Source organism: Crocodylus porosus, unplaced genomic scaffold (assembly GCF_001723895.1).
Source record: "Crocodylus porosus isolate Cpor-Errol unplaced genomic scaffold, CroPor_comp1, whole genome shotgun sequence".
NCBI classification, from domain to species: domain Eukaryota; kingdom Metazoa; phylum Chordata; order Crocodylia; family Crocodylidae; genus Crocodylus; species Crocodylus porosus.
The window spans coordinates 19,663,202-19,688,857 of record NW_017728948.1 but is presented as its reverse complement, the minus strand read 5'-3'; the positions used below and the strand labels follow the sequence as shown (position 1 = coordinate 19,688,857).

Sequence of the window (25,656 nt, the reverse complement as noted above, 5' to 3'; positions counted from 1 at the left end):
GCTCCTACCCTGGGGGTCTTTAAGAGGAGGCTAGACGAACACCTTGCTGGGGTCATTTGACCCCAGTAGTCTTTCCTGCCATGGCAGGGGGTCGGACTAGATGATCTGCTCAGGCCCCTTCCGACCCTAGAAACTATGAAACTATAAAGGAGATAAATTATTATCATAAAATGGTAAGTGATAAAACAATTCCCTAAACAATACCCCCAAATTTCTAGCTACTAGAAATTTTTAATATCACTGTGGGTGCATCTACACGAGATGTTTGCTGTGGAGTTGACTAATTTACTCTGCAGTAAAATACCACCATCTACTTGTGTGGTGCTATTAGGATGGAGTAAACTCTGCCATAGGATAGTACTGCAACTCCTAGAAGCAATACATCTGGTATGAACTGTGCTGGAATTTATTCAGTCACATTAATTGCACATGTAGATGCACCCAGTGTGGAGCTAGGTGTCCTATTAATTGAAATTGTTAATTGAATGCTCTCTCTATTTCAGATCATGGTCTTTTTCTTTCTTCTTTTTTTAATGATTCCCATTATTCATCAAAACATTTTATTTAACAAAAAGTATGTTAAATAAAACCAGAACATCCACTGGACCTAGAAGACTGAGTAAATGAGTGGACTGGTTGTTGTAATTCTTATATTTTGTCAGAACAATAGAGGGGCGATGCGTTTCTAAAAATTCTGTCTAGGACTGAATGCATATTTGGCACTATAAAATGTCCAGCATGATCAATAATGATAAATTCATTAAAACATTTTAAAACAATAGAAAAACGCTAACAGACTATGTTGGGTTTTTTTGCATCATCTGAATGTTACCTTCTTGTCTTGATCTAAACTTCCATTCTCCCCTTCAGATCTTCTTGCTGCTAAAAGAAAAAAATATGTTGAAGGGTTAAAGTAGTTTCTCTTCACTGTCCTTTTTTTGTTTTTTAGCATTTTGATTGTGATCCTGTTTCAGGATTCTAAAAAGAACATTAAAATCCAACCCCCATCCCCACAGGAACATGGGTATGGTGCCAGCCTTGTTTAAAGTAACTTTTGAAATGATCAAAGTGATTCAAATGCTCTAAGTTTAAAATCCACTCACAACAGAATTTTAACCTACTTTTTTAGGTTGGATGGCTGGATGCTACTTTTGTGCACTTGACTGGAGGAGGGGGAGTAAAGCACACAGTAACTTAGAGTCAGATTGTGGGCCATCCTTATACCACTGCTCAAGGGCGTAAACCACTTCTATTTTTCTCTGTGTTGCCATGTGGATGGTAATAAAAACGATCACTGGGGAAAATAGCTAGATCTGCATATCTAGTCTGCACCACTCCCCCTGTTGGCAGGTAGACAATGGGCAGTACCTTGGTTCTACCGTCTGACTATGACAGACAGGAAAGGTGAGCCAGTGGAAAGGAAGGGTGGGGAGATGGGGAAGAGACATGTCCTCCTTTAAAGTTTTTTTTTCAGTAATTATTTCACCCCAGCAGTGGAGGAAAATTATGATATCAGAGAAAAAAATCCTCCACCAGGCTCCTTCTAAACTATGCTACGCTGCTTAAAAATTGCAGCAGAAAACCTCTTGATCCAGTCCTTAATGATCAACATTATGGCATCAGAAAGAGAAAAGGTTTTACAGTGGTTACAGTCACCCACAGCCCAGTAGATTATTTTCTGAGTCTATCACTTTGCTGGAGAACAGTCTGGTAAAGAACCTTTGCTGATATTATCTTGCCACTACGTGGTATTTCTTATTCCTATTAGAACCTCGGTATCTTCTCCTCTCCTTCAGTTTTCTGGCCACTTTTGTCCTTTAGTTTCAGAGAGACAAGAATCCAATTGCACACAACACTGATACACATGAGATACCAACTCCTAAATCCTTTGCACTACTGCAAAACTCTGTAGTTAAATTCATATTAGCATGAAACTGGAGTAACACAGGTGTATCTTAAGCTCTTCTTATTCATGGGACTTTTACTACTTCTGCTCTCCAGAATATTTCATTTCAACTCTACAGATCCAAAGTGCAGGTATATATAAAAATGGTATAATTTTAACACCAGAAGAAATGTCCAATATAAAATGTGGGTGATATATTTTATTGGTACAACTGCATGGTTGGGATAAACTGAGACATGCTTTTAAGTATCACATTACCCTTCTCCAGGTCTCTCCTGGCTACAATATCAGTTCAGTACTACCAATATGTGTCAAACTTGTATTTCTGAAACTTTGCTGCCTGCAACAGACAAACAGCTCCATTGTAGTGTTTTTTTCCTTAGCTAAAATTTCTAGTCAGTAATTTTTAATCTTCGTAATAAAATGATGAATGAAACACTAAGACCAGGACTAGAAATAAGCTCAGGAAATTTAGAGGTATGAGACTATAATCCAGGAGTGAATATTGGATATATTTGAATTTTATTTCATGCTCATCCTGAAAAACCAATGCTTCTGAAAAAGTTTTAGTTTTCACAAATTGGCATTTTTTGTAAAAAACCAATCCATCTGGTCCTTGAAAACAATTTGATCATATATAGTCACAAAAAGGAAACCAGCCCACCAACTGTTAGCACCAACTTAGTGAAGGGACACGTGGAGGGGCTGGATGTGTTTAAATCAGCAGGCTCAGATGATCTTCATCCAAGGGTGCTGAAGGAATTGGCCAGTGTGATAGCAGAGCCACTGGCACGGTTGTTTGAGCACTCGTGGTATTCAAGTAAGGTCCCAGAGGACTGGAAAAGGTCCAATGTGGTCCCTATTTTCAAGAAGGGGAGGAAGGAGGATCTGGGTAACTGTAGACTGGTTAGTCTCACCTCTATCCCAGGAAAACCTTTGAAAAAATTATTAAGGGTCACATCTGTGGGAGTCCAGTGGGAAAAACAATGCTGAAGGGCAACCAGCATGGAATCGTAGCAGGTAGATCCTGCCTGACTATCCTTGTTTCTTTTTATGACCAGGTCACAAAATACTTAGATGCAAGAACTGAGGTAGATGTCATTTACTTGTATTTTAAGAAAGCTTTCAATACAGTATCTCATCTGATTCTCACAGATAAACTGAGTGGCTGTGACGTAGATGATTACACAGTCAGGTGGGTGGCAACTTGGCTTAGGGGTCACACCCAGAGAGTGGTGGTGGATGGGTTGGTATCAACCTGGAAAGATGAAGGCAGTGGAGTCCCACAGGGTTTGGTCTTTGGACCTGTGGTGTTTAACGTCTTCAGCAGTGACTTGGATTAGGATGTAGAAAGCACTCTGTCCGAATTCTCATATGATACCAAATTATGGGGTAAAGTTAACACACTAGAGGGTAGGGAATGAATCCAGGCAGATTTGGACAGGTTGGAAAAGTAGGCAGAACAGAATAGGATGCAGTTCAACAAGGACAAGTGCAAGGTGCTACACCTAGGTTGAAGGAATCACCAGTGTGCTTAAGGCTGGGAGAGGACCTGCTCAGCAGCACAGCAGTGGAAAGGGATCTCAGTCTCATTGCTGACAACCAAGATGAACATGAGTTGTCAACGTGATGAAGTGATCAGTAAAGCCAACTGCACTTTATCATACATTAGCAGGTGCATGACAAACAGGTCCAGGGAGGTGATACTTCCCCTTCATGCAGAATGGGTCAGGCCACAGTTGGAGTACTGCATCCAGTTTTGGGTGCCACACTTCAAGAGGGATGTCGAACCTTGAGAGGGCCACTCATATGGTTAGGGACCTGCAGGCAAAGCCCTAGGAGGAGAGATTGAGGGCCCTGGATCTCTTCAGCCTGTGCAAGAGAAGGCTGAGAGGTGATCTTGTGGCCATTTATAAATTCATTGGTGAGGAAAGGGGGTAGCAGCAAGGAATAGGAGATGCTCTGTTAACCAGGGCACCCCTTGGAGTAACTAGGAACAATGGCCACAAACTGATGGAGAGCAGATTGAGGTTAGACAGCAAGAAGGACTTCTTTAGAGTAAGGGTTGCCAGAATCTGGAATGGGCTTCCAAGCATGGTAGTGCTCTCCCCTACCTTGGGGGGTCTTTAAGAGGGGACTGGACAATCACTTGGCCAGGGTCATCTAACCCCAGCACTCTTTCCCCAGGGCAGGGGGTTGGATGAGATGATCTGCAAAGGTCTCTTCTGACCCAAACATCTATGAAATTAGGGTCCAGAGAGACCATTTGAGTCCATACTATTCAGACATAGGTCTCAACTCTGTGGAGCTCCGTTGTAAATTATATGACTTCAGGGAGTCTAAACAAAGTCAGTAATGAGATACATGACTTCAACATCCTACCTTTTCAATAGTCTTGGATCTATAGATCTTTGGCACCCAAATCAAAGTGGCTTAACTTTCACAAGTGTTGAGCATTAGTTTAAGTGTTATTAAGAAAACTCAGCTCTTCTGATGGTTGTGAGGCACCCAGACTTGAGCATCTGAACCTTTTATTTGAATCAGTGGTGACACTGGTGAAGGTCAAGCACTTCCATAAAGTTTAGGGCCAGATTCTATTCCACCTATTATTAGGTACAAGGATGTAGATGCCTAAGTGCAATTTTTATTTCATACTGCTTGAAGCCTTGAAAACTATTAATACACAAGGTGGGAGGGTCCTTTTCCTCTCTGTTCTTTTTCTGACTTAATATTAAGAGTCAAATCATGGAATATTAAAAGATTAAATTCAATATGGATGTTCAGGGATGGATGAACGGGATCAGATAGAATTGTGCTTAGGCACCTAAGTCCTTTTGACTAAGTACAGACAGTCAAAAAGACTAAGGCTGAAGTGACCCAATCTTTGCAGGTTAGTCTAAGATGCATAGATAGAACAGGTAAGTTAGAAAATAGACATTCACTTTTGTTTCTGGAAATGCCTGTAGTAGCCCAGACCAGAAGCCGGGGTGGGGGGGGGGCGGGAAGGAGAGGGTTGCTAGAGCATGCCTCTTTGCTTGGCTGGAACAGATAGTTTGGGACAAGGCTACCACACTCACCCTGCAAGTGGGGGTGGGAGGGGTTGAGGAGTTGCAAAGCATCCTGGGATGACTGTGAGTTAACTTGAATCTGGAAGGGATCTGGGACAGAAGTTTAATAAACCAATTTAACCTAAATCAGTTATGTCTGATACTATACCCATCCAGGTGTATCTTAAGCGGATTTTGGTCATTTTGAGGCAGTTTATGTGCACTGAACTTCTGTTGTATTATAGATTTGAACTGGTTTCCCATAGCTTATACCTGTTTATGTTTAATTTCTGTCCCTAGCCTCTAAATGCCTAATACATTAAATAGAATCTTGACCTTACTGTTTTGCTGTAGAAGCAGATGTTTAAAAAAGGTGAAGACAAAGAAGTAAAAGATAAATAAATACCCCTCTGTTTCTAATGCCCACTTCAAAACTTGAATTACAACCTGTGACTCTTCTACCACATTTTTATAGTTTTCTAAGGTTAAGCCTATAATAGAAACACAGAAGCTCTTAGCCATAGTGTATCTTGCCGAGCACTGCTGTAATTGAGACCTTCCAAAGCTAAATGTTTTGGAAAAGCTTCTTGAACTCTCTGTTTTAAGGAACACTTTTGTGCTTGTTTGTTCAAACTTGGTTTCTTCAATGAAAGAATGTTCTCTGGCACTAATTCCTGTGTGTCCTAGTTCAGTGTCCCTTTAGCTCAAGAAGCTAAATCATCAATTGCTAATATACTTATTCTTTAGCAAAAAGATTTATACAACATTTGCTGGGAGATCCTCCAGAACAAAAGGTGGCTTCTATTAGTTTTTTACATTATAATGGAAAGTTCACAGCTTTCATTTTTGTTTTGATTTAGAACAACTTTGTATATATGTATAAAAATTTGTATATATACTTATTTGGAAACAGAAGCAACTTTGCTATTTTCTTTGCTCCCTTTTAGAACTTTATTTATATATAAAACTAAGATTAAAATATACCTCCTCGGTGTGCTATAGAGGGTGTATCTATATGTTAATTAATGAATCATAATTATGATGCATTAAGTTTACTGCCTGTGATAACAGGTACTAACTTAATGCACCGTAATTGGTAGAGATGCACCAATACATCTGTATTGCATCAGCACCGCTAAAAGGAAAGTTAACATTATCAGCAACTGGCTTTTTTTGGCTGATGTGGCTGATTAATGTAGCCAATAATTGGTGCATGCATGTGTGCAGCCACAGCATGTATGTGGCCAGCCCAGCAGCTTGGAGAGCAGTGTCCGGCTGGTAAGTCAGTTGGGAGGGATGGGGTGTGTGTGTGTGGGGGGGAGATCAAGGCCCCCCATGGTGAGGAAGGGTGTGGGGCTGGGGTAGGTGCAGGGACAAGTACTGCCCAGCTGGGATGGGGCATGGGATGGAGCTGTGAGTGCTGGGAGGTGTGGGGGGCAGCTCCCACTGCTGCACACACCCCTGGGGGATGCATATACCCCCCAGATCTGGGCACAGAGTGAGGGCAGGCTGCTGCTGTGATCTGGGGTCAAGGGCAAAGCCAGGCTCTTCCTGGTGGGGAGTGTCCTATTGAATGTAATAGTTTGAATTCTTGTAATAAATACCCATTAGCCAGTTTAGGAAAAAGGCACAGTTCATCTTCTTATCTAGGCTCACTGCTTGTTTTTGCCTATGTGCTGAATGACTTGGTTCTTGAATTTTATCTCTAGAGGCCTTTAACAAAGTTAACCTAAAAACGCCCCTTAAGCAAACATTCGGAGAGATCCAAACCTAGGGGCTTTCAAAGAGGTCACTGAAGTGGTCTGGAAAATCTCCCAGAAACTGAATAGTCAGCGGACAAATTCTGTTGCAGAAGACCAACAGAAAGAAGCAGAAATATCTTAAGTAAGATCCGAGCCCAAATTTGGGAGTAGTGACAGGTTTGGGTAGGAGGGGCCGAAGACGGCAACTCATGCAGTATATAAACTGTAATCTACAGTCCCAATTTGGAGGTAACCTCTCTTGCAGAACACCGAAGGAAGAATTGCAAGCATAGGCTGGATCAGACTGATCACCTGAACCTCCCTCTCCGTGAACAAGAACTCCTGTTCACGCTGAAGCCGCAGAGTGCCTGAGGCTTGTTCCTATCACTGCTGAGACCAACCCTAAAACCATAACAAGATGAAAGTATATCGGGGGATTTGGTTTCTTGGAATTCTAGGATTGTAAGCATACCATGCTTTACTTGTAATTGTAGTTGTTTTTGTAATACTAATTCTTATAGCATTATTTGGGAAGGATTTCTTAAAGCTAAGCAGTGTTATATGTGTAGCAAGGAATTTTAAAATAAAATTGTGTTGTATGAATTAAGTGTGCAATCATTGTGAAATAGTGCAATCAAGCAAACTCCCCCAGCCAGGCGCATCAAATGAATCAGTAAATTGTCTGGGATCTGATCTTTCTCTATTCCATAACCCACTAAGACATAGAGGTTGGGCCCAGGCTGTGGTTGGGGTGGGTGGCAGTGGTGGTGCTGGGAGGGGAAGCTATGGGGTGGTGTCGCGGGGTGGGGTCCCTAAGGAAGGCCGTGATCTCCTAAGGCTCCTTGACCGTGCCAATTTGGCTTGATGGGCACTTTCTTTTCTCACCCACCACGTCTTGATGTAAAAGTAATGTAGGGAGGCTGCCTTCACATCTGGTCAGACACAGTCCCGATGGATTTCCCTGGGACCCTGTGGGTCCCCAGCCTTATAGGCTATATGCGTGACTCCAACCATCCCTTTACCATGCCCCAAGCCTCATAGATAGTACTAGTGTTGTCTCATCTAGGCCTTGTTATAATTTGGCCCCTTGTCCTCACAGGACTCTCTGCAGCCCTGTCTGCGCCCTCAGTGCTCTCTCCGCAGCCCTTGTCGCTGTGCCCCTCAGCGCCAGGGTCTGTGCACCCCAAATGCCATGCCTTCTCTGGTGCTGGGGTCCCCATGCTGCAGTGGGCCCCCAATGAGGCCTCTGCCTTCCCCAAATAGCTTCACCCAAACCAGCAGTGTTATAAAACAACAACCAAACATAAGCCCCTGGGCTATAACATAACACAAACTGCAGAAGGTGTGCTCTGCCCCTTTACGTTACTAGAAGCAGCACTTAGGCCTCTTCCCTTCACTCACTCTAGGAGGGCTCCTTCCCCCTTGGCCACCGGCAGAGAGCTCCACTCCCTAGTCTTCGTCCTGGGGTTTATATGGGGCCAGGGCCCTGCCCCTTCCGGCCAGCTGACCGGGTGCAGGCTAATTTCCTCATTAGCTGGTTGCCAGGGCAACCTGCACCTGGGCTCCTGTCTGGCTCTTTGGGCTCTCCCTAGGTAGTTTCTGCTCTTCTAGGAGCAGGCACCTAAGTGCCCTGAGACAGGTGGGCTGCACCCCTAATTGGTGCACCCAATTATTTTATCAGTACACCCCTAGTAATTGGTGCTACTGCACATTAGCGCAAATGAATGTGTTTTTTAGTGACATTAATGCACATTAGACTCAATCTACCGTGCATTCGTATGGGCTTTGCCCACTGCACAGATTTAGTCTACTTTGCTCGAAGCATCTTGTGTAGACACACCCAGAGATGCCTAGCAGACCTACATATCAACAGGTACAAGCTTATTTCCATCTTACACCAAGGAATATCAGGAATATTCCCACTAAAATCAATGGACTTACAGAAGTACAGACTGGACATAACAAGGAGAAGGTGGCCTTTGGTCATGTATAATATCAGACGGAAAACTGGTCAGAGTAGAAAAAACCCCCTCTCCATCAAGTCCTGGCAAACTGGTAGATATAAAATAAAGATGACATGCTCATGGCCAGATTCTTGCTTACGGAAATCTATATAGCTGTGTTGAACTCGTCTTAGATATGTCAATATTTTTCTGGACATTTTAATTTACATATAGTTAGTGATTCTCTTCAACCTTATGTAACAGTTGGGGCTTTTTGCCATGTCAGTAGCACTTTGCTTTGTTTGACTGTTTGTTACCAATGATTTGTAGCTCTGCAGAAGAAAAGAAATTAAAGGCTTTGGACAGGTTTTGCCATTTACTATTTATGCTAAAGCCAAGCTCTAAAATAAATGGATTCCATCTCATTATCATGGACATAACCTTGGCTTATGCATATTGTTATTGTGAACCAAAAACATCTATCAAAGTCCAACACCTAAAGCATATTAAAGCACTGCTGAGGCCTGCTTTGTTCTGAGGCTTAACCAGAACAGTCTCAGAGGTTATTTAAATGCCATTGATTTAAACATGCTCATGCAGTTACTTAGTGTTGAACTCTTCTCTTGTGGTGGACATGGATATGCTGACTCACTCTTCTCAGCCTTAGCAGTATCCAGACAGAAGACTTGATTTTTTTATATTCCTTCTCATCATCACACAATATGTCAGACTTGATAGAGGACATCATCCAGAATAGAATATACAACACTTTTCATATATAATATAAATGATGAAGAACTCAAAGATGAGGACAAAACAAAAAACAAATAAACCTGCTCTTTTCTGTACAAATTACTGAGGATCTTAACCCATGCACCCTAATTATCACTAAATATATATATATATAAACTCTGAATCTTATCTTTTCCGATTGTGGGGTCTTTGCTGACTTGTCAGTGACATATATTTTGTATTTCTTAAATTTTCACCCTTATTTGAGCCTGTACCCTTCTGCTTATCAGTCAAAAACCAAATTATGGCTACTTAAACACCAGTGCTATGGAAAGTAAAGATATGTGCAGCATTATTACTCCTTTGCACAACCAGAGAGAGTATAGTCATAGCTTGTCTGTAGCTTGTGTTACATTAGGGCCTGGGACATCCAGTTACTTCTGCCAGTAATGCTGTTGTTCCAGGAGAGGAATAGCTGATAGGGAGGTGGTAGCTCAGGGTCCTGCCCTCCCCGGTATCATGGCAGGTCCCTGCTCTCTTTTATTTAGGCTTTTATATTATGTTCATCACTATAGTACCCAAGCATTTTTCTGTAACACAGTATATAACAATGTATCATATGTGGTTTATTCTTTCTTTTTTTTCTGTAGATGGGAGGACTGTGAGTGCAATGGGATGTGTTACACTGGTACACTGATTTTTTTACATTACTTTTAGTTCTTGTTTCTCATTATAGAACTAGCTTAGAAGTTCCCCTTGACTTCTGAGTCAGAGGTAAGTAAAATTCAATGATCCTCTCATGGGATATCAATTTTTCAAGCTCCTATTTGCAATATACCCTGGAAAGCTGGCACACCCATTCATTACAGATCTCTACCTTGTCTTTTTGTAGCATTCCTTAAATGTTGTTTAACCAGTGTGGCAGACAGAAAGGGCTCAGTAAGTGCTGTAACAGTTGGGTAGGTGAATGTAGTGGAAAGACACAAGCCATAAGAATCCTACGTATTATTTTCTTCCAAAGGCAATGATAGGTGATAAGAATTTTTCTCTATGGAGATATTAATGTAATTAGATGCAACTAATTTTAGTCAAGATAACTGTCAAAGCACACTTCAGGCACCAATGCTGGTAATCAAGCTCCACCAGAATGTGGAGGGTTTTTAATCAGTGACATACATAATTATGCAAACACCTTGAAAGATAAAAGGAACAGCATAAGACTCTTATTTGTGAACCTGAAGACAATGTGACTGTAAAAATGATTCTTGAAATTTCAGAGGTTGAAAGTTGGATTTCACTTGAAAAGTAGTTAATAGCTTTTATAAAACGGGAGCCTAACACTATCTGATATTCTTAGCAGTTTTTGAAGACGGGCTTTGGTTCCTTTTTGAAATTGTCTCTTTTCCTGTTGTGCTTAAAACATGTGCAATGTATATATTTCCTTCTTAAAGTCTTATGTTGAGTGAAATTATCTGTATAACAAAAGCATTCTCTGTGTGTTTCAGTTTGGTTAGTGATTCAGATGCCAACTTTACTATCAGGTCTGCCCCTGCAATATCAAAAGCCATCTTGGTCAGGTAACAGCTGATAAAAAATAATTTGTATGCAATGGATTTAACACGTATAAAAATGGGTCTGATACCATGATGGACTTAGAAGATCTTGAGAAACAAAGACTGGTATTTAATATGCACCATATTTCAAATAATTTAAGTTTATTTTCTGCTGTAATGTAGAAGCCAAAATTACCTTAAAATTAAATATTCCCCAGGGTAGCCTGAAAACAGGAAAGCAATGTACTATGTTTAATGCATTATTGTATACTTCTGAAAATAAGATCAGTATTAACTTTAAATTAGTAATGCTCAGTGAGATCCCATTAATTCAGTAACAGAGCCACTTACTGAGTCTTCAGATTTCATGTTATGAAGAGTTATCTATTTCTGTTACTTAATTCTTTTCCTTTTTTTTTTTAGTCAATAGGGATTCTGGCATAATTAAATGCAAACGCGATAGAACTCAGTGGTACATATGCACTTCCTTGATAAGGACATGCGTAGAAAATACTGCAGCAAAGAAAAGCAGACTGTACCATGCTGTTTGTAGATAGGGGGTTTCCTATAGATGTTATCTTTTACTCCAGTGTCTGAGGAAGAGGAAAGAAAAAGGAAAGAACAAAAGAGTAAGCAAGCAGTTTAGACAGCATTCTTTCTGTCTAGTCTCAAAAATCAAAACTCTCAGACAGAGACCATTCACCCATCATTATAGGTAGTAGCCACTACTTCTCTCCTTATCAGTACATGCTTTAAATATTGTGGGCTGCCTGGCTGCCCAAGTCTTACTTCACTCCTAACAGAATATATATTAATATGATTCCTTACCCATTAGTTCATTTAGAAAGTGGAAATAAAAATAAAGGACAAAAGTCTTGGGCTCACACCATGCATTCAGCAAGCCTATGTAAACACAAGTACCACGTAAATATAACTGCATTTTGCTAGGTTTAATATGAGTTTGTCACCTTTGGTTTCTCCTAATGCAGACCTGTTTATACATAAAATGTGAGAAGTATATTTAACTCTGACTTCTCAGACCAGCTCTAGTAGTTAATATATTTTCACTCTTCAGAAGTGAAAAACATCATTGCTGTTGCTGTTCTATAGTTCAAAATTAATGCAAGAACTACGACAATTCATCAACTGAGGATTCAAAGCTGGCCTACCTGGAATATGGAAATGTCTAGGAGCCTGCTGATAGACAGAAGGTGAAGATTTGCTGTCTGAGTACATGGATAAGCTCGGAGTGCTCCGACCACTTTCACTGCCTCCAAGGGGAAGAGCAAAAAAAGCAGATAAAAGAAAAAAATGGAAAGCAAAGTAGAGTACTTCAAGCATAAAAGCTTACTCAAAATGACTTGTTAATCCAACATTTTTAAATAAACAGTTGTTTGTATAATTGAATATTGTTTACCAACACTAGTTTCTAACATGATGCTCTCAGCAAAGGAAATGAAGTAGAAAGGCTCACACTTTAATCAGGTCTAGAAAATGGAGTTTGCAATTATGTATACTTGATAAATTATATATACGCTTCAGACCTTCATCTTGGTTTCAAGATCTAAAATTCTCTTTTCAAAACCTGATGTTCCCATAAAAAAGGGAAAATTATCCAGAGATCTGTAAGGCCTTTTGCATACCATTAACTGGAAAAATATTTGAGAGAGATTTCAGCAAAGGTAAATGTTATGTCATTAAATTACAGCCTGCTCTTAATCCATTAGTGAAAAATAATATTTAAATTAGCTGAAAGCAGGACCACACCAAAAAAAAGAAAAAAAAAAGATGTTATAGTTGAGTCAAGGCTTTCCGGATGTATACATTACAAAAAGCTGCTGTTCTATTATTATAGTACTATTTTAACTTTTCCCCAAAGGTAACTCTCCTCAGTATTTTATGTATATGTAAAAAGGGTTGGATTATCAAGTCATGGATATATAATGCCATAGTCAACTTGGCTGAATTTTAGAATATATAAAGTATTTGTTTTCATTTTTACTCTTGATTCATCAAATACTCATCAAGTTCCACTTACTTCCTTTCAGTTAAACCTCAGAGAATACTCTATGGCATTATAATGCTGCTTGGCAAACAGAAAAGTAGAGCTTTACTTTTTTGGGACTTGTAAATTCCAATTCATTTGTAGCAGTGTTAAGCAACTGGAAGCTGAACATGGCACTTTTACAAAACATAAAACTGCTGTTAATTGGCAATATTCATTTTAGTGTGTATGGTGAGCAAAACTGATGAATATCAATGACGAAGGTACAGTAGTTCTTCTGAAGAAAAGACAACAGTTCAGAACACAAGTTTTAGACGTATAACCAAGCACTGCTATAGGTGAGAGAAGGTATTGTGGGTAACTTTGGGTGAGAAGAGACCATGCCCATAGCAGACCCAGAAAATTTGACTGGTTGGGGCATGGACTGGGAGTTGCTCTTCTCCCCCAGCCCCCCACGCCTCCTAACAGCTCTGGGGCTATCTGCAGGAAGGGAATGGGGGAGAGGGAAGGAGGAGTGAGCTGCAGGTTGTGGTTTACCCAGCCTGAGCTGAAGGGGGAGGGGGACCTCGGGGAGCCGTGAGGCAGGGGGGCTCCAATATACCCACTCCCCCTCCAGCTCAGGCTGGGCAAATCCCAGCCTACACCTCGTTCCCCCTCCCTTCCTGCAGACAGCACTGGGGGTGGGGTGGGGTGTGGCTGGGCTACATGAGCCCAGCCCTGATCTTGCTATAGATTGATGTTAAGGAACAGTTCCTTAAGGCACTCCAAAGTGGAGTGCCTTCATCTGATCCCTCATTAGATGAGAGTTAATTTGCTGCATGATCAGCCACTTTTAAAGCACTTGTGCCACGGCCTGGCTGTAGAGTGCTTTTAGGGGGTCGATTGCACAACAAATGTTACTTCTGTCTGAACCCAATATTTCAGTAGTAACCATAATGCCCAACCCATTGCTACTGCAGCTGATGGAAGTAGTGCCATGGAGATCAGTGGATGGAGGAAGAATTTATGTAAGAGCAGAAGAATGTGCAGTGTCACTAATTAATCAGTCTTTATTTGGGGCCTTTTACTGTCATATTGCAGAATGAAATGAAGATAATTAACACCCCCCTAACTACTGGGAGTCACTTCAACTATCTACTTCATAGCAATAATTTGATAAGAACATTGCTCCAAAGTTAAAAAATATTCTGGACAGTTTCGAAATTGAAATTCAAGAAGCATTAGCTAACATTTTATTTTACCTCCAATACTCTTTGTGGAGTGACCTTAAATCTTCCACACGGGGCAGCCTGCGTGGGAGCCTAAGACTTTCTGCCTTAGGAGTAGACCAGGAAAAAAAAGGGTGACTGAAGAAATATCAGTTTGACCACTGGTACCAGCTTTTTCCTAGGCACAGATTATTTCTTCTATGCTAGATCAGATGCCAGGCCCCAACCACCTACACAGCCAAGATACAGCTTCATCCTAAATAGACAGTATGGAGTAGAAGAGCTTCCTAGTTAAGGCTGATGCTTTGCTTTTATAGTCTCAGTTATTATGAATCCTCTTGTTTAGGGTTACCATATGTCCAGGTTTTCCCAGACATGTCCTCTTTTTTGGCCATCTGTCCTTGTGTCTGGTTGGGTTTTTAAAATGGGAGCAAATGGCCAGGTTTTTGCTCTCCCTCTGCTTTCCTGGGCTGGCTTCTTGGGACTGAGAGCGGTGGGCGAGGTGACTGGCTGTCAGGGGTCACATGCTCCCTGTGCGGGACAACACATTTACCAGCCAGATCCAGCTGCTCTCCATGCTGCTGGGCTGTGCTCTTAGCCACCTGCCTGCTGTGCTGCAGCTGGGCACATGCTCGGGACATTTATTGGCCACATCAGCCAAAAAAAGCTGATTGTTGATACCGTCAATTTTCCTTATATCAGTGCCAGTCTGATATGGAACTGACGTACCAGTGCACCTCTAAAAATTTTAGGTCCCTAAAAGATTCTGTGTGGATAAAAGCCATGAGGATGAGGAATTTCATTGAGCTGGAAATGATATAAAGAGTGGGATTCTTTAGAGATCATTTCTTTCATGTACCAGGTACCAGGAAGAGGCACTGAGTAGAAAAGAGCTGAGGAAGAGAGGACAGGGGCAGGGAAAGTAAACACAGAGGAGTGAAGGCTGTAAATCGGCAAACTGCTCTGCGTGGGGATCATTTGCATGATCACAGCCTAAATTTGCATTTAGAAGGGATGCAGGCAGGCAGGAAGCTATTCTTGGGCACCCTTACACTATGCAAGCTAACACTTACATTATATAAAAGGTTGTTTATGATTGCGAAAGGTAGGGATATAGCTGGATTTTGCATCTGACATACAAAAAAATTTCTCATAACAAAACATACTGAGGCTTGTGACAAGATCCACAGACTCATTTTTTTCTCACTTATAACCCTCCTAACTGAGACTTCAGTGGGAATTGTATCTTGTTTGATGTTTGCTTGGGTAAAAAATAAGTTAGGATTTCAAGACTGGCCTCACAAAAGATAAAACTATTGGGAAGAAAACTTTTATAAGGTTTTGGTTTGGTTCTGTGCCATAAGCAGCCACAGGCTGTGACCCAATCCACTTTCTAGACTATGTGGGGCGAAAACATAGAATCATGAACTCTTTCCTGGACTTGGTTTTATTTAACTTGGAATGAATCTTGAAGGGTTTACTTTGAACTTAAATATCAACCACAGAAACAGACTTGTGTCTCTTGGCTTTAGCAAGACAGGCTGCCCTTTTGCCCTTGTATGTGTGCAGGAGACTGGCAGGCCTCAAAACATGTTGCCTTCTCCTACTATTTGAGAGCTGGTCAAAAAGCCTGTTTTACATCTCCTTAGGCTCAATTACATGCTCTCTGCTCTCTAGCTCTCACTTTCCAGACTAGCTTTTCATACTGCAGCATTTTCTCTTTCTTGAGCCATGGGGAATATGACAAGATTTGTGTAGATTTTGTAGCCAGAAAGCTATCATAGCTGAGCAGCATGCCTTCAAACCTCCCTACCCTGGGATTTCATAGTATGAATTCTGACCACTGTTTCAAAGCGGGGGCAGTTACCACTGTAACTGTGGTCTTTCTTACATTTAGATGTTGGGCCCATTCATTAGGCCAACGAAACTTGATTTCTATTTGAAGTCTTTAAAATAGCAACTGTTTGTTCAAGCCTTTGAAACCACTGGTCGCATTTACACAAGAGGTTTACTGTGGAGCTGCCTAATTAGTTAGCCCTGCACTGTTGTACCCTCATGCCACAGCTAACCGGCTAGCCCAACGCTGGAGACCCTCATGCTCAGCCAGATCCTTTGCAGCACGTGGAGCTGGGCTGGAGTAGCTCCAGGTTCACGGGCTGGCCCCTGGGACCCCTGCCAGCTGGGCCACTCCAACCTGGCTCAAAGTGTGCAGTCCTGGGCACACATTCAAACCTGGCACCCAGGAGCAAAAAACTCCAGCACACATCACTTCAAACTCATTGTACATGTAAATGAGTCCACCAAGTACTACAACAGATTAAAGGGACATTCCTGGGGAAACCCATATATTAAAATAAACGAGGTGAAGTTCGCTGTTTTCTAAAGAGCGGACTTTTACTCCACATGGGCTGCACTCTTGCAGACTCCTTGACTTTAAAGGGACCACAGTTAGACTAATGCCGAGCATTTCATAAAATCCTACCTTATGTTATTATTAACTGTCATAACAAGCTGTTGCTTGTATGGGAGGTGAGGAGGGAGTGCAGAAACTCAGGAACAAGTCCTGTGACAAAAATAATGAAGGCAAAGCCGTCTGAAGCCACGAGAATTTTAATTCTCTTAGTGGCAGAGAGGTGCCTTTATTTCAGAAATAAAGACAAATATTGGATAACTAAAGGTAAGATTCAGTTTTGAATACAAAAGGTCAATTTTAGTACTGTTAACCAGTGTGTCGTCTTGAGATATGTTCAGGTTTATCAGACAGCCAAGCATATTTCTAAGTATTTTGAATGGAAATAGTAACAAATGTCTTATTTTGATACAAAATAATGCCCATGTCAACTGAAAGTTGTTTAACTATATTTCATTTATTTTTGGTCCTGCAACATGAATTTGTCCATGTTTTTTCTCATACTTTAACAGGCAAAAGAACAGCACATCATTAACCTCAAACACTTACCAAGGCAAGGAATGAGGACATTCTAGTACTGAGAGGAAGGATCTGGGAAGTAGGACAGAAGGACATATCCTAGGGAGTCCTTTTTTGGCTAGGCCACTTACTCAATGCATAACAGTAGGGTAACTATGACCCATAGGCTTCAGTTTACTCATATAAAAATACTTACCTACCTCACAGGGCTGCTGTGAGGCTTAATTACTTAATACTTGCAAAGGGGTTTGAGTTCCTTGAGAAAAGGCGCTACAAAAATGCAAAGTAATATTATTGTGTTTGGAATAGATGGATGCCACTTGAAGGACTGTTTTCCAAACAATATCAATAAGAAATTGTTCCTGCATATGGCAACAGCAGGTAGGCCTGAACATACTGACCTAAGTGTGATCAAGTAAAAGTGCTGCTAAGCAACTACTGATCAGCTTTCAAATGAGAGCATTTCACACTGTGTAATCATGCAGTGCAGCACACAGACAGGTTTTCTAGCTAAATACATCAACTCTGACAAAACCTATACGCATAAAAGAGTGTCTGTGCAGTGCCTGGTCACGGTGTGCTTCAGCCCTTCGGGAAGAGGGAGACAGAATCTTTATAGGTAGATTGTTGTTTAAAATAGTATCACTAGGTTTATAATTTATTCTCTCTCTCCAAAATTCCCTCTTCAGCTCATATTTGTCAAGGCATGAGCCTGGTTCTAGTCTCATTTATACCACCAACACTCCAGTGACTTTTGTGGAATTATTCCTGAGTGAGTTGGAACCCGATCCAGACCTACCTGCTGTGTTTTCAAAGGGACTGAACACCTGCTACTTATATACCTTGGGGGAGTGTTACATGTCACACTTAGCATCTGTTAACATCTTAGCATCTTAAAATGCTAGCATCCCAGTGTTCAAACAAGAAAACATATGCCAAGTGCTCTTGTACTGTAGTGAAGTTAAGCCTTTTCGAGGGAGGAGTATCTCCCATTCATATTCAGTAACACGTGTTGCCTGAATGCGGGACTGGTCCACAGAGATAATGCGATCAATTAAGATCCCAAGGCTGGGAGCCACACTCCCAGCCCCAGGACCTCATGGAAGTCTCCAACCAGCTCTGGTGCAATCCCAGGGCTGAGACCAAAAATCAGCTGAATGCCCCAAAGTCTTGAACTGGCATTAACATATGATTGCTCAGAAAACTTCCCAAGTCATACTAATGCTTACTACAATTGATCTAAATATAACACAATGCTAAGTATCCCATATAACAAGGCCCTCTGAAAGGAAGATGTGTTTAGTAGTCACTTCCTTTCCTAGCTATGACGGCACATAAAAATAGTGGACACTAGGAGTTGAAAATGGTTGTTATCCATGACTGTTTCTCTTTCCTCTCCACTTTCATCTTTCTTGAAGAGGAAAAACTCAGGGGAGGACACTCTTGTAATCATTAAGCATGCAGTCTTCCTCTCTAATGTCTAAATAACATGTTGAGCCAAAGTGCACTCTGCCTCAAAAGTCCTAGGGATTCCCCCAGTGCCTCCCTGTAATATGCAGACCATTAATAATTCATGTGTATTTGTAAAAGTTTTAATAGGAATAAGGACCAATCTATTGAGAGGCACAACACAGGGTTAAATGCAAGCATAGCACCTGAAACTGGCCAGGTTCACAGATGATCAGTGGAGCACTGCTGATTTAACTAGGTGAGGATCTGACCCCACTATGTTTTAATCGTTAAAAAAAAAAACCCCAAACCCCAAAAACCTGGCTAATTCTCTACGTGGAAGTTAAAAGGTTGAATACTTGATTGTCCAGTGTTTGAAAGGGCCTTCTTCCAGTAGTCCCTTAGTTTCACTGAAATATGGAAATGAGATTAAACATTTCTGTAAGTTACAACAAGCAAAATTTTAAATAATGTTCTTCCATTTTCACTTCCAAATCCTTTTTTTCTCCCCACCTTTAGAAAACATAGAACATTCACTGAAACTAAAAATATATAAAACCAGCAGGTCCCGGAGACTGACAAGGTACGTCAAGAAAGCACTTGCACAAAATTAAGACAAACTTTATCCAGTTGGAAGCCATGCTTGCACAGACATCAACTTGAAACACGTTTGGAGAGGTCTACAGTTATCACAGCACAGTTGGCATTCCTGGACCTTACCTTTGAAGAAAGGGATGTAATGATGTCTGAATGTAGATGTAGGGCTTGGGTGTTGGGGCAGGGAGATGCAGCTACTGGTACCAAGACTCTGAGTACCAGCTAGGGGGTAACAAAGAGTAAGTGAAAATAAACTATTTAGTTCACTTACTGAAAGCCACAACATACATAACACCTTTTTTTTTCCAGGAACATTTTCCTCTTGATGATATACAAGTTTAGAAATTAGTACAGATTTTAAAAGTAAAAATCTATTCTATTTCTAATCTGTCTTCTAAGAACAATACTGGTCATATTATGCAGTTCGATAAAGGCACAGATTTGTAGGTGGAACATCAGAAAATATTCCAGAAAAAGGCACTATGAAGAGCATAACTACACTTTGGGCAAAACTGATGTTGGCAAAAGCTGCAAGATGGAATGACATATGTTCATAATGGGTCTACATGGAATGAAATGGGGACGTTATTTTTTCTTCCCCCACTAAGAACTTATTAGATCAAGGACCAGTTCTCATTGAAATCAATGTTAATTTGGCTAGTGGCTTCAAAGGACGTAGGATCCAGCCCACAATACAACAGGGTATTAAGAGCATCCCTAAGTTTAAAATTTAAGAAGCCCCACTGAAGTTGGGTGCTTAAGTTAGGCATGTGATTGAGGACCCCTTCTACATGTTACAGGGATTAACCAGCTTATTGTGCAATTAACCGAAACCAGCTACACGTGCAAAGTACCTATTGTGCCATAAAAAGGTCCAATCAGCTATGAAGTTAGACCTTGACAATGTGTACTAACTTTAGAGCTAGTTTGTATGCAGCTTTAATTTGCACCTGTAGGAAGGTCATCCCTGCAGCTGGGAGCCCTGTCAGCTGAGGGGGCTCCCAGCCACAGGGCTCCACCATGCCCAGCTGTGGCTGGGAGTCCTGCAACTGCAAGGACTCAGCCTTGGCAGCTGCCTACTCTGGGTTCCAGCAGTACCCCACAGCTGCTGGGACCCGGAGTCCCACAGCTGTAGATGCTGGGTCTCAGCAGCATGCCTCCTGGTGAGGGACCAAGCCGGGTCCCGGCAGCTGCAGGGCACAACTGCAGTCTCTTAGTTGTGGGGGGGTGTGGAGCACCTGGGGCTGGGTGATTGAAGCTGTCATTGTTTCCCAGGTGCAGGGGTGTGTGAAGCCCCCAGGGCTGGGAGACCACAGTTGTTGCAGTTTCCTAGCCCAGAAGGCTTTATGCACCCACAAGGCTGGGAGACCATGGCTGCCATAATCTCCCAGTCCCAGGGGCTTCACACATCTCTGGGGCTGGGAGATCTCAGCAGCCGTGTCTCCCAGCCATGGGGTGCATGAAGTCCTTAGGGCTGGGAGCCCCTCAGTTGAGGGGGCTCCCAGCTATGGGACCTTGCTCCTTGCCAGTGCAGGGGGAGCCTGGGATCTGGCTCTCCCTGCACTGACAATAAGACATGATGGGGTTTAATGTGTGATCCTACAATCACACCCCCTGCCATGCATGCATCCATGATGTGGATTGCACATTAGATCCCATTGTGCCTTTAATTGCACTTGTGGAGGGCCCTAAGCAGCTTAATAAACTAAAGCCTTAGATCTTTCACATTTGTTCCTTTTTTGTTGTTGTAACATCCTGATAGCACATTGCATGGAGAACTAATACTGTGAAAATAACTACTACAATTACAAATTATGAATACTTCTAGCTGCTTGTGAAAATTACAGCTTTAAAACTCACTTTTAAAGCAGAACTGTTTATGCTTTTCTTCCTCTTCCTACCCTGCTCTCCTAGGGTACAAGTGAATATAATCATGATAGAATTGCCAGTTTCAGCACAGTTTCTCCTAAACAGATCTTTGACGCTTCATATTTTTCCATCCCCAGCAAATACTTTGTGAATAACAAGGATGCCATTTTCTGTAAACTGTTTCTTACAACTTTCAATTTAAATTTTCTCTTTGAATGTTACCTTTTTGAGGACCTCCTTTACCCTCCCCTATCTTCTAAAGCACATTTCTAATTTCCAAAAAGAAAAAAATCACTGACAAAACTACAGAACATTTCCAGTTGAGTGAACAGTTTTAAGCAGTTCAGTTGCTCCTGCAAAAAGGCCAGGGTGAGCTGAATCCACCTCTTATGAGCATGCAAAAATAAGCTAAGCTGCTTCCTCCAGTGTAGCACTGATTGCTGCAGACTTCACTGCAGGTGGATTTTGACCAGCAAATTGGTTAGCAGGAAATTTAACAGCCATTTTTCTAGTCCAGTCCTCAGCCCATATGTTATCAGTGCAAAGAGGATTGCAGGTCTCCCATGTTAAATCTTGCCATTAGCACCCATGATTTTATCAGGTGGAAGAGTTGGGGTTTGACTAGGTAAGAGGTCATGAGCAGAAAGAATGGGCAGCATCAAGTCCATTCTCTATCTTCTGCTATTTTACACTAAATTCTGTAATGCCTGGCAAAATATATTAAAAACAAACAAACAAAAACCCTATGTATGTGCATTAAGTGAAGAAATTTGCTTTTCTCATAGGCCGTTCTTTTCAAATTAACCAAAATATGGTAATATGTTTTAACAACAAGATCGGAATCATATCTGTACCATGAACCTGAACATAGGCAAATGAATAAATGAACTTGCTTCTGAATTACCTGGTCTGCTGTAATGCTGAGGAGAATGGGACGTTGGAGTGTAGCGACCATAACCTAAAGATCCAGCAGAACTAGGACTTGATGTCCTGTACTTGAAAGATCTATCATCTTGCTCACCCTGAGGGGGAAAAAGAGAAAAACATAAGTCTTTGGGGAAGAGACCACTATAACACTTTCAGAATACAGCCATTTTTGCTTTGTTGCCTGTATAGTCTGATTCTGTTTTCAGACTCCATGTAACCCCAGTGAAATGAGGCAAGAATTTAGAGAGAAACATTTCACATCTGCTGTGGTTAGAGCTGTTCTGGTGTTGTCACACACATGGTCAAGGAACGGTGATGTAAATTGTGAAGGCAACGTATAAGAGAGGAGTGTGAAATTAAGATACAGTTTAAAATGCACATATTATCAGAGAAACATTATTTCAGGACAGGGAGCTGGATTTTCCACTTCCTTTTGTCTTGTGTTGTTGTTTAAGCACACTGGACATAAGAAAGGACAAACTGGAATGACGGTATTTACATTCATTTCCTACGCAGGATAATGACTATGTGCAATGCAAGACAGTACAGGATCAGGGCTCACCTGCTTACTCCTATCACACAGGTCTATTGTGTCTTCTGCACAATATCTTTACAATACTCTGTAGTCCAAGCAAAATCTGTTGTATAATTACCAGGTGAATGATTTATATGTTAGGTGCCAATGGGTATGTCTACATGTTCATTAATGTGCCATAATTACAGCATTAAGTTAGTACTTGTAATGATAGGTACTAATTTAATGCACAGTAATTTCCACTACTGCACATTAGTGCAAACAAAAGGTCTTTCTGTGATGTTAATGTGCAGTAGACTAAATCTACTGGGCATTAGGACAGGTTTTGCCCACTGAGCTAATGCGCTGTAAAGCATCTCATGTAGATGCTCCCAATATGTATCAGGGTGCCAAACTCAACTGGGGATCTGTGCTGGATAGGCTGGATCCTCCCCAGGGAAAAGAGTGATGGCTATGGCCATGGCAGTGGCAGCAGCTGAGATCACCATAGTGGCAACCACAATGGTAGTGGCAGCATCAGCCAGTGTGGAGACAGTGGGGTTAGTGACCACAGGCTAAGCCACCACTTTCCATGGCAAGGGCACACAAGGGGTGGTGGGCCAGTGGGCTACAGGGCAACTGAGGGCTGTTTTGCACAGTCCCCAACTTGCTTGGCTGCTGCCAGGAGGCATGTCCACCACGTCTACTAGGCCCTGGTTTCTATGACAGGCCAATTATTGGCAATGCCCCCAGTGTTCAGTAGCCTGAACTGAGTAGTATCTTTATCTCTATCTCTATCTATATCTCAGTGGTGTCAAACATATATATATAATTAAAGTTATGGCATTACACTATTATTGTATAAAATGCATCCCATTGAGAACCATCTCCTCACTACCTTGATTTTTTCAAATACATGTAATGGGCTATTCTCCTTTGTAGACTAAAGACACTTCTCTGGAAAACATTACCATAGAGATTGTGATGTCTTCTGTAGCTCATTAAAATACAAATTTGCAACTGTATAAGTATAGTTTTCTGAAGAACCAGAAACCACAATGAAGAGATCAGATGTAGAAATCAACTTTGCAGTATTAGCATTGCTCTAAAATTCATTTTTCTCATTTCTTATTTTGACAAATCAGAATATTAGAATTTATCTGAGGAGGGCCAAATTTAAACATAATCACAAATCAAGCCCTGCTGCAGAAAAAATATATGAAAGATCTTGAGCTCTGGCTGTAAAAACTATTGAAGACTCTCCTATAGAAATCTTTCCCTTAATATTCCTTTGAAGGGAGTAGAAAGTTCCTTGTGCCATTTGTCAGGAGACCACCAATTCCTCCATATTCACCCAAGTCCCATACTCACGTTGAGATACTTCAGTATGTTCTGCCCTAACTATAATAGTCTCTATGTCAGTAACCACTTCAGTGCTCATAAGACTTTCTGACATTGCTCATGGCCTCAAGAAATATTGGTTTTTTTCAGTACATTTCTCCAAGTTGACAAGGACCACAGGAGTGTGACGTTTAAATTTAAAATCAGGTCCTGCAGAACTGCACATTTCAAAGCAGGTAGAACAACTATGTCAATAAAAAGAGCTTTGGTACAAAAAATACACTCTCTAGAGTGGAGGCAGAGAGTGAGTATATCTTAACATGCCTTTGTGAATCATAACAGAACTAAGACCTAGCCTTTGTAATCAGCTTAAAATGTTAATATTAAACAGAAAAACAGATCACGTGTAAGTAAGGTGATAATTCTGAAATGTTCCACTTTAACAATCTTGTACCCTACCTTTTGCAGGTTTCTGATGAAATGTTGAAAGAAATTCATGAAGTGCAATAGTACTACATATAGGACTACACTACATACAGTACTGCTCCATACAGTACATACAATAGTACTACAATAGACTTGCACACCACACACAGCCTCCAAGAATCAGCTCTCCAAAACAGGGATGCATGGGAAAAGAAGCATGCAGGCACTGTCTAATGACCACCAGCATGGCCACCCCTTGTCTCTGGCTCCAGAAAGCAGAAGGGAAAGAGTTCTGTGTTATCCCTCTCACAGTTGCCATCACTATCAGCTGAAAACTGCAGCTGGTGCCTGAAATGGTCAGGGGCAAGCTATGCATGTAATTTAAGAATTGTGGTGTGGACAACAACACTTTATTATTTACAGGAACTTATATAAGGAACTATGGGTATTTACAGTAGAGAACTAACAGTCCAGCTACTGCCCTTGTAAGAATCTGGGGCCTTCCTAGTCTTCTTGCTGTTTCACTACACCAAGAAGATCCTATTGTGTCACCCAGATTGTTTTCCAAGAGCCGCTCTAATTAAAGTGCCCCAAGTGTCACGCGTATCAGCGTCTCCAGGGGAGACACTGATACACGTGACTCTGGAGCCTGCTGGAGTGAGATAATTACCACGCTCCGGCAGACTTGATTAATCAAGTCTGCCCTGATGCATTGTAATTTGAGCGTGTTGGACCAGCCTCTCTGCATGTGTACAGGAGCCCCCTATGTTTGCAAGGAGGACTCCATGTCACCCAGTTAACCATGAGCCTAGAACAAACTTCTTTTTCACATTCTGCCTTCCAAAAGCAAGGTGCATTTCTTATTTGGGGGTGTGTGATAGGTGGACAAATATGGCGAATAGTATTTTTAATTCCTAGTTGTTAATTATCCACTTGTCAGATTTAACCAATGTTTCTAACGGCAGTTGCAATATGTAATATTTAAGGAAAACCATGGATTGATTACTACCTTTCATTCTTCACACTGTTACACATTTAAAAAAAAATGGATAAACACACAAATATAACTCATGTAACAGAGTCATGAATCAGGCCTATGATATTTATATATTATTTTCTACCTTTACAATCTAAGAAGCATTGCTCCTGTACATAGTTGCATTGCTTCCAAATCGGTGCATCCTGAAATGGTATCTTTAACAATGACAAACCTGGATATTGTTATAGGCTCAATTAAAGTCAGCGGAGTTACAGACAAACTGAGAACCTGGCCTCAACAGTATGTATAATCATAAGCAATTTAACTATAGATATATACAAGCAGTTCAACCGTGGGATAGTCATGCCAAGTCATGCCAAGCACTAACCTAGGGCATCTGAAGATGTTAGTTTTAAATCCAAATAGCACATTACAAATTAGAATGCATTTTTTTTTTTTTGGAACAATTTGAAAAAAAAATGATGAAAG

The 25,656-nt window shown here is 41.2% G+C and overlaps 1 protein-coding gene across 12 annotated transcripts in view; it reads right to left on the bottom strand.

Moving 5' to 3' along the window:
- Nucleotides 1-25,656, bottom strand: part of ABLIM2 (actin binding LIM protein family member 2) — a 260,365-nt gene that overhangs the window by 51,137 nt on the left and 183,572 nt on the right. For 4 of the 12 annotated variants that reach the window (XM_019553313.1, XM_019553315.1, XM_019553316.1 and 1 more), the window contains 5 exons: nt 21,885-22,002; nt 19,235-19,333; nt 12,093-12,194; nt 11,463-11,516; nt 833-882 (listed from right to left, as the gene is read on the bottom strand). In XM_019553313.1, coding sequence (XP_019408858.1) covers nt 833-882; nt 11,463-11,516; nt 12,093-12,194; nt 19,235-19,333; nt 21,885-22,002 — 423 coding nt within the window. The remainder of the gene's footprint in view (nt 1-832; nt 883-11,462; nt 11,517-12,092; nt 12,195-19,234; nt 19,334-21,884; nt 22,003-25,656) is intronic. The other 8 variants (XM_019553318.1, XM_019553320.1, XM_019553325.1 and 5 more) reach the window with 5 other exon arrangements.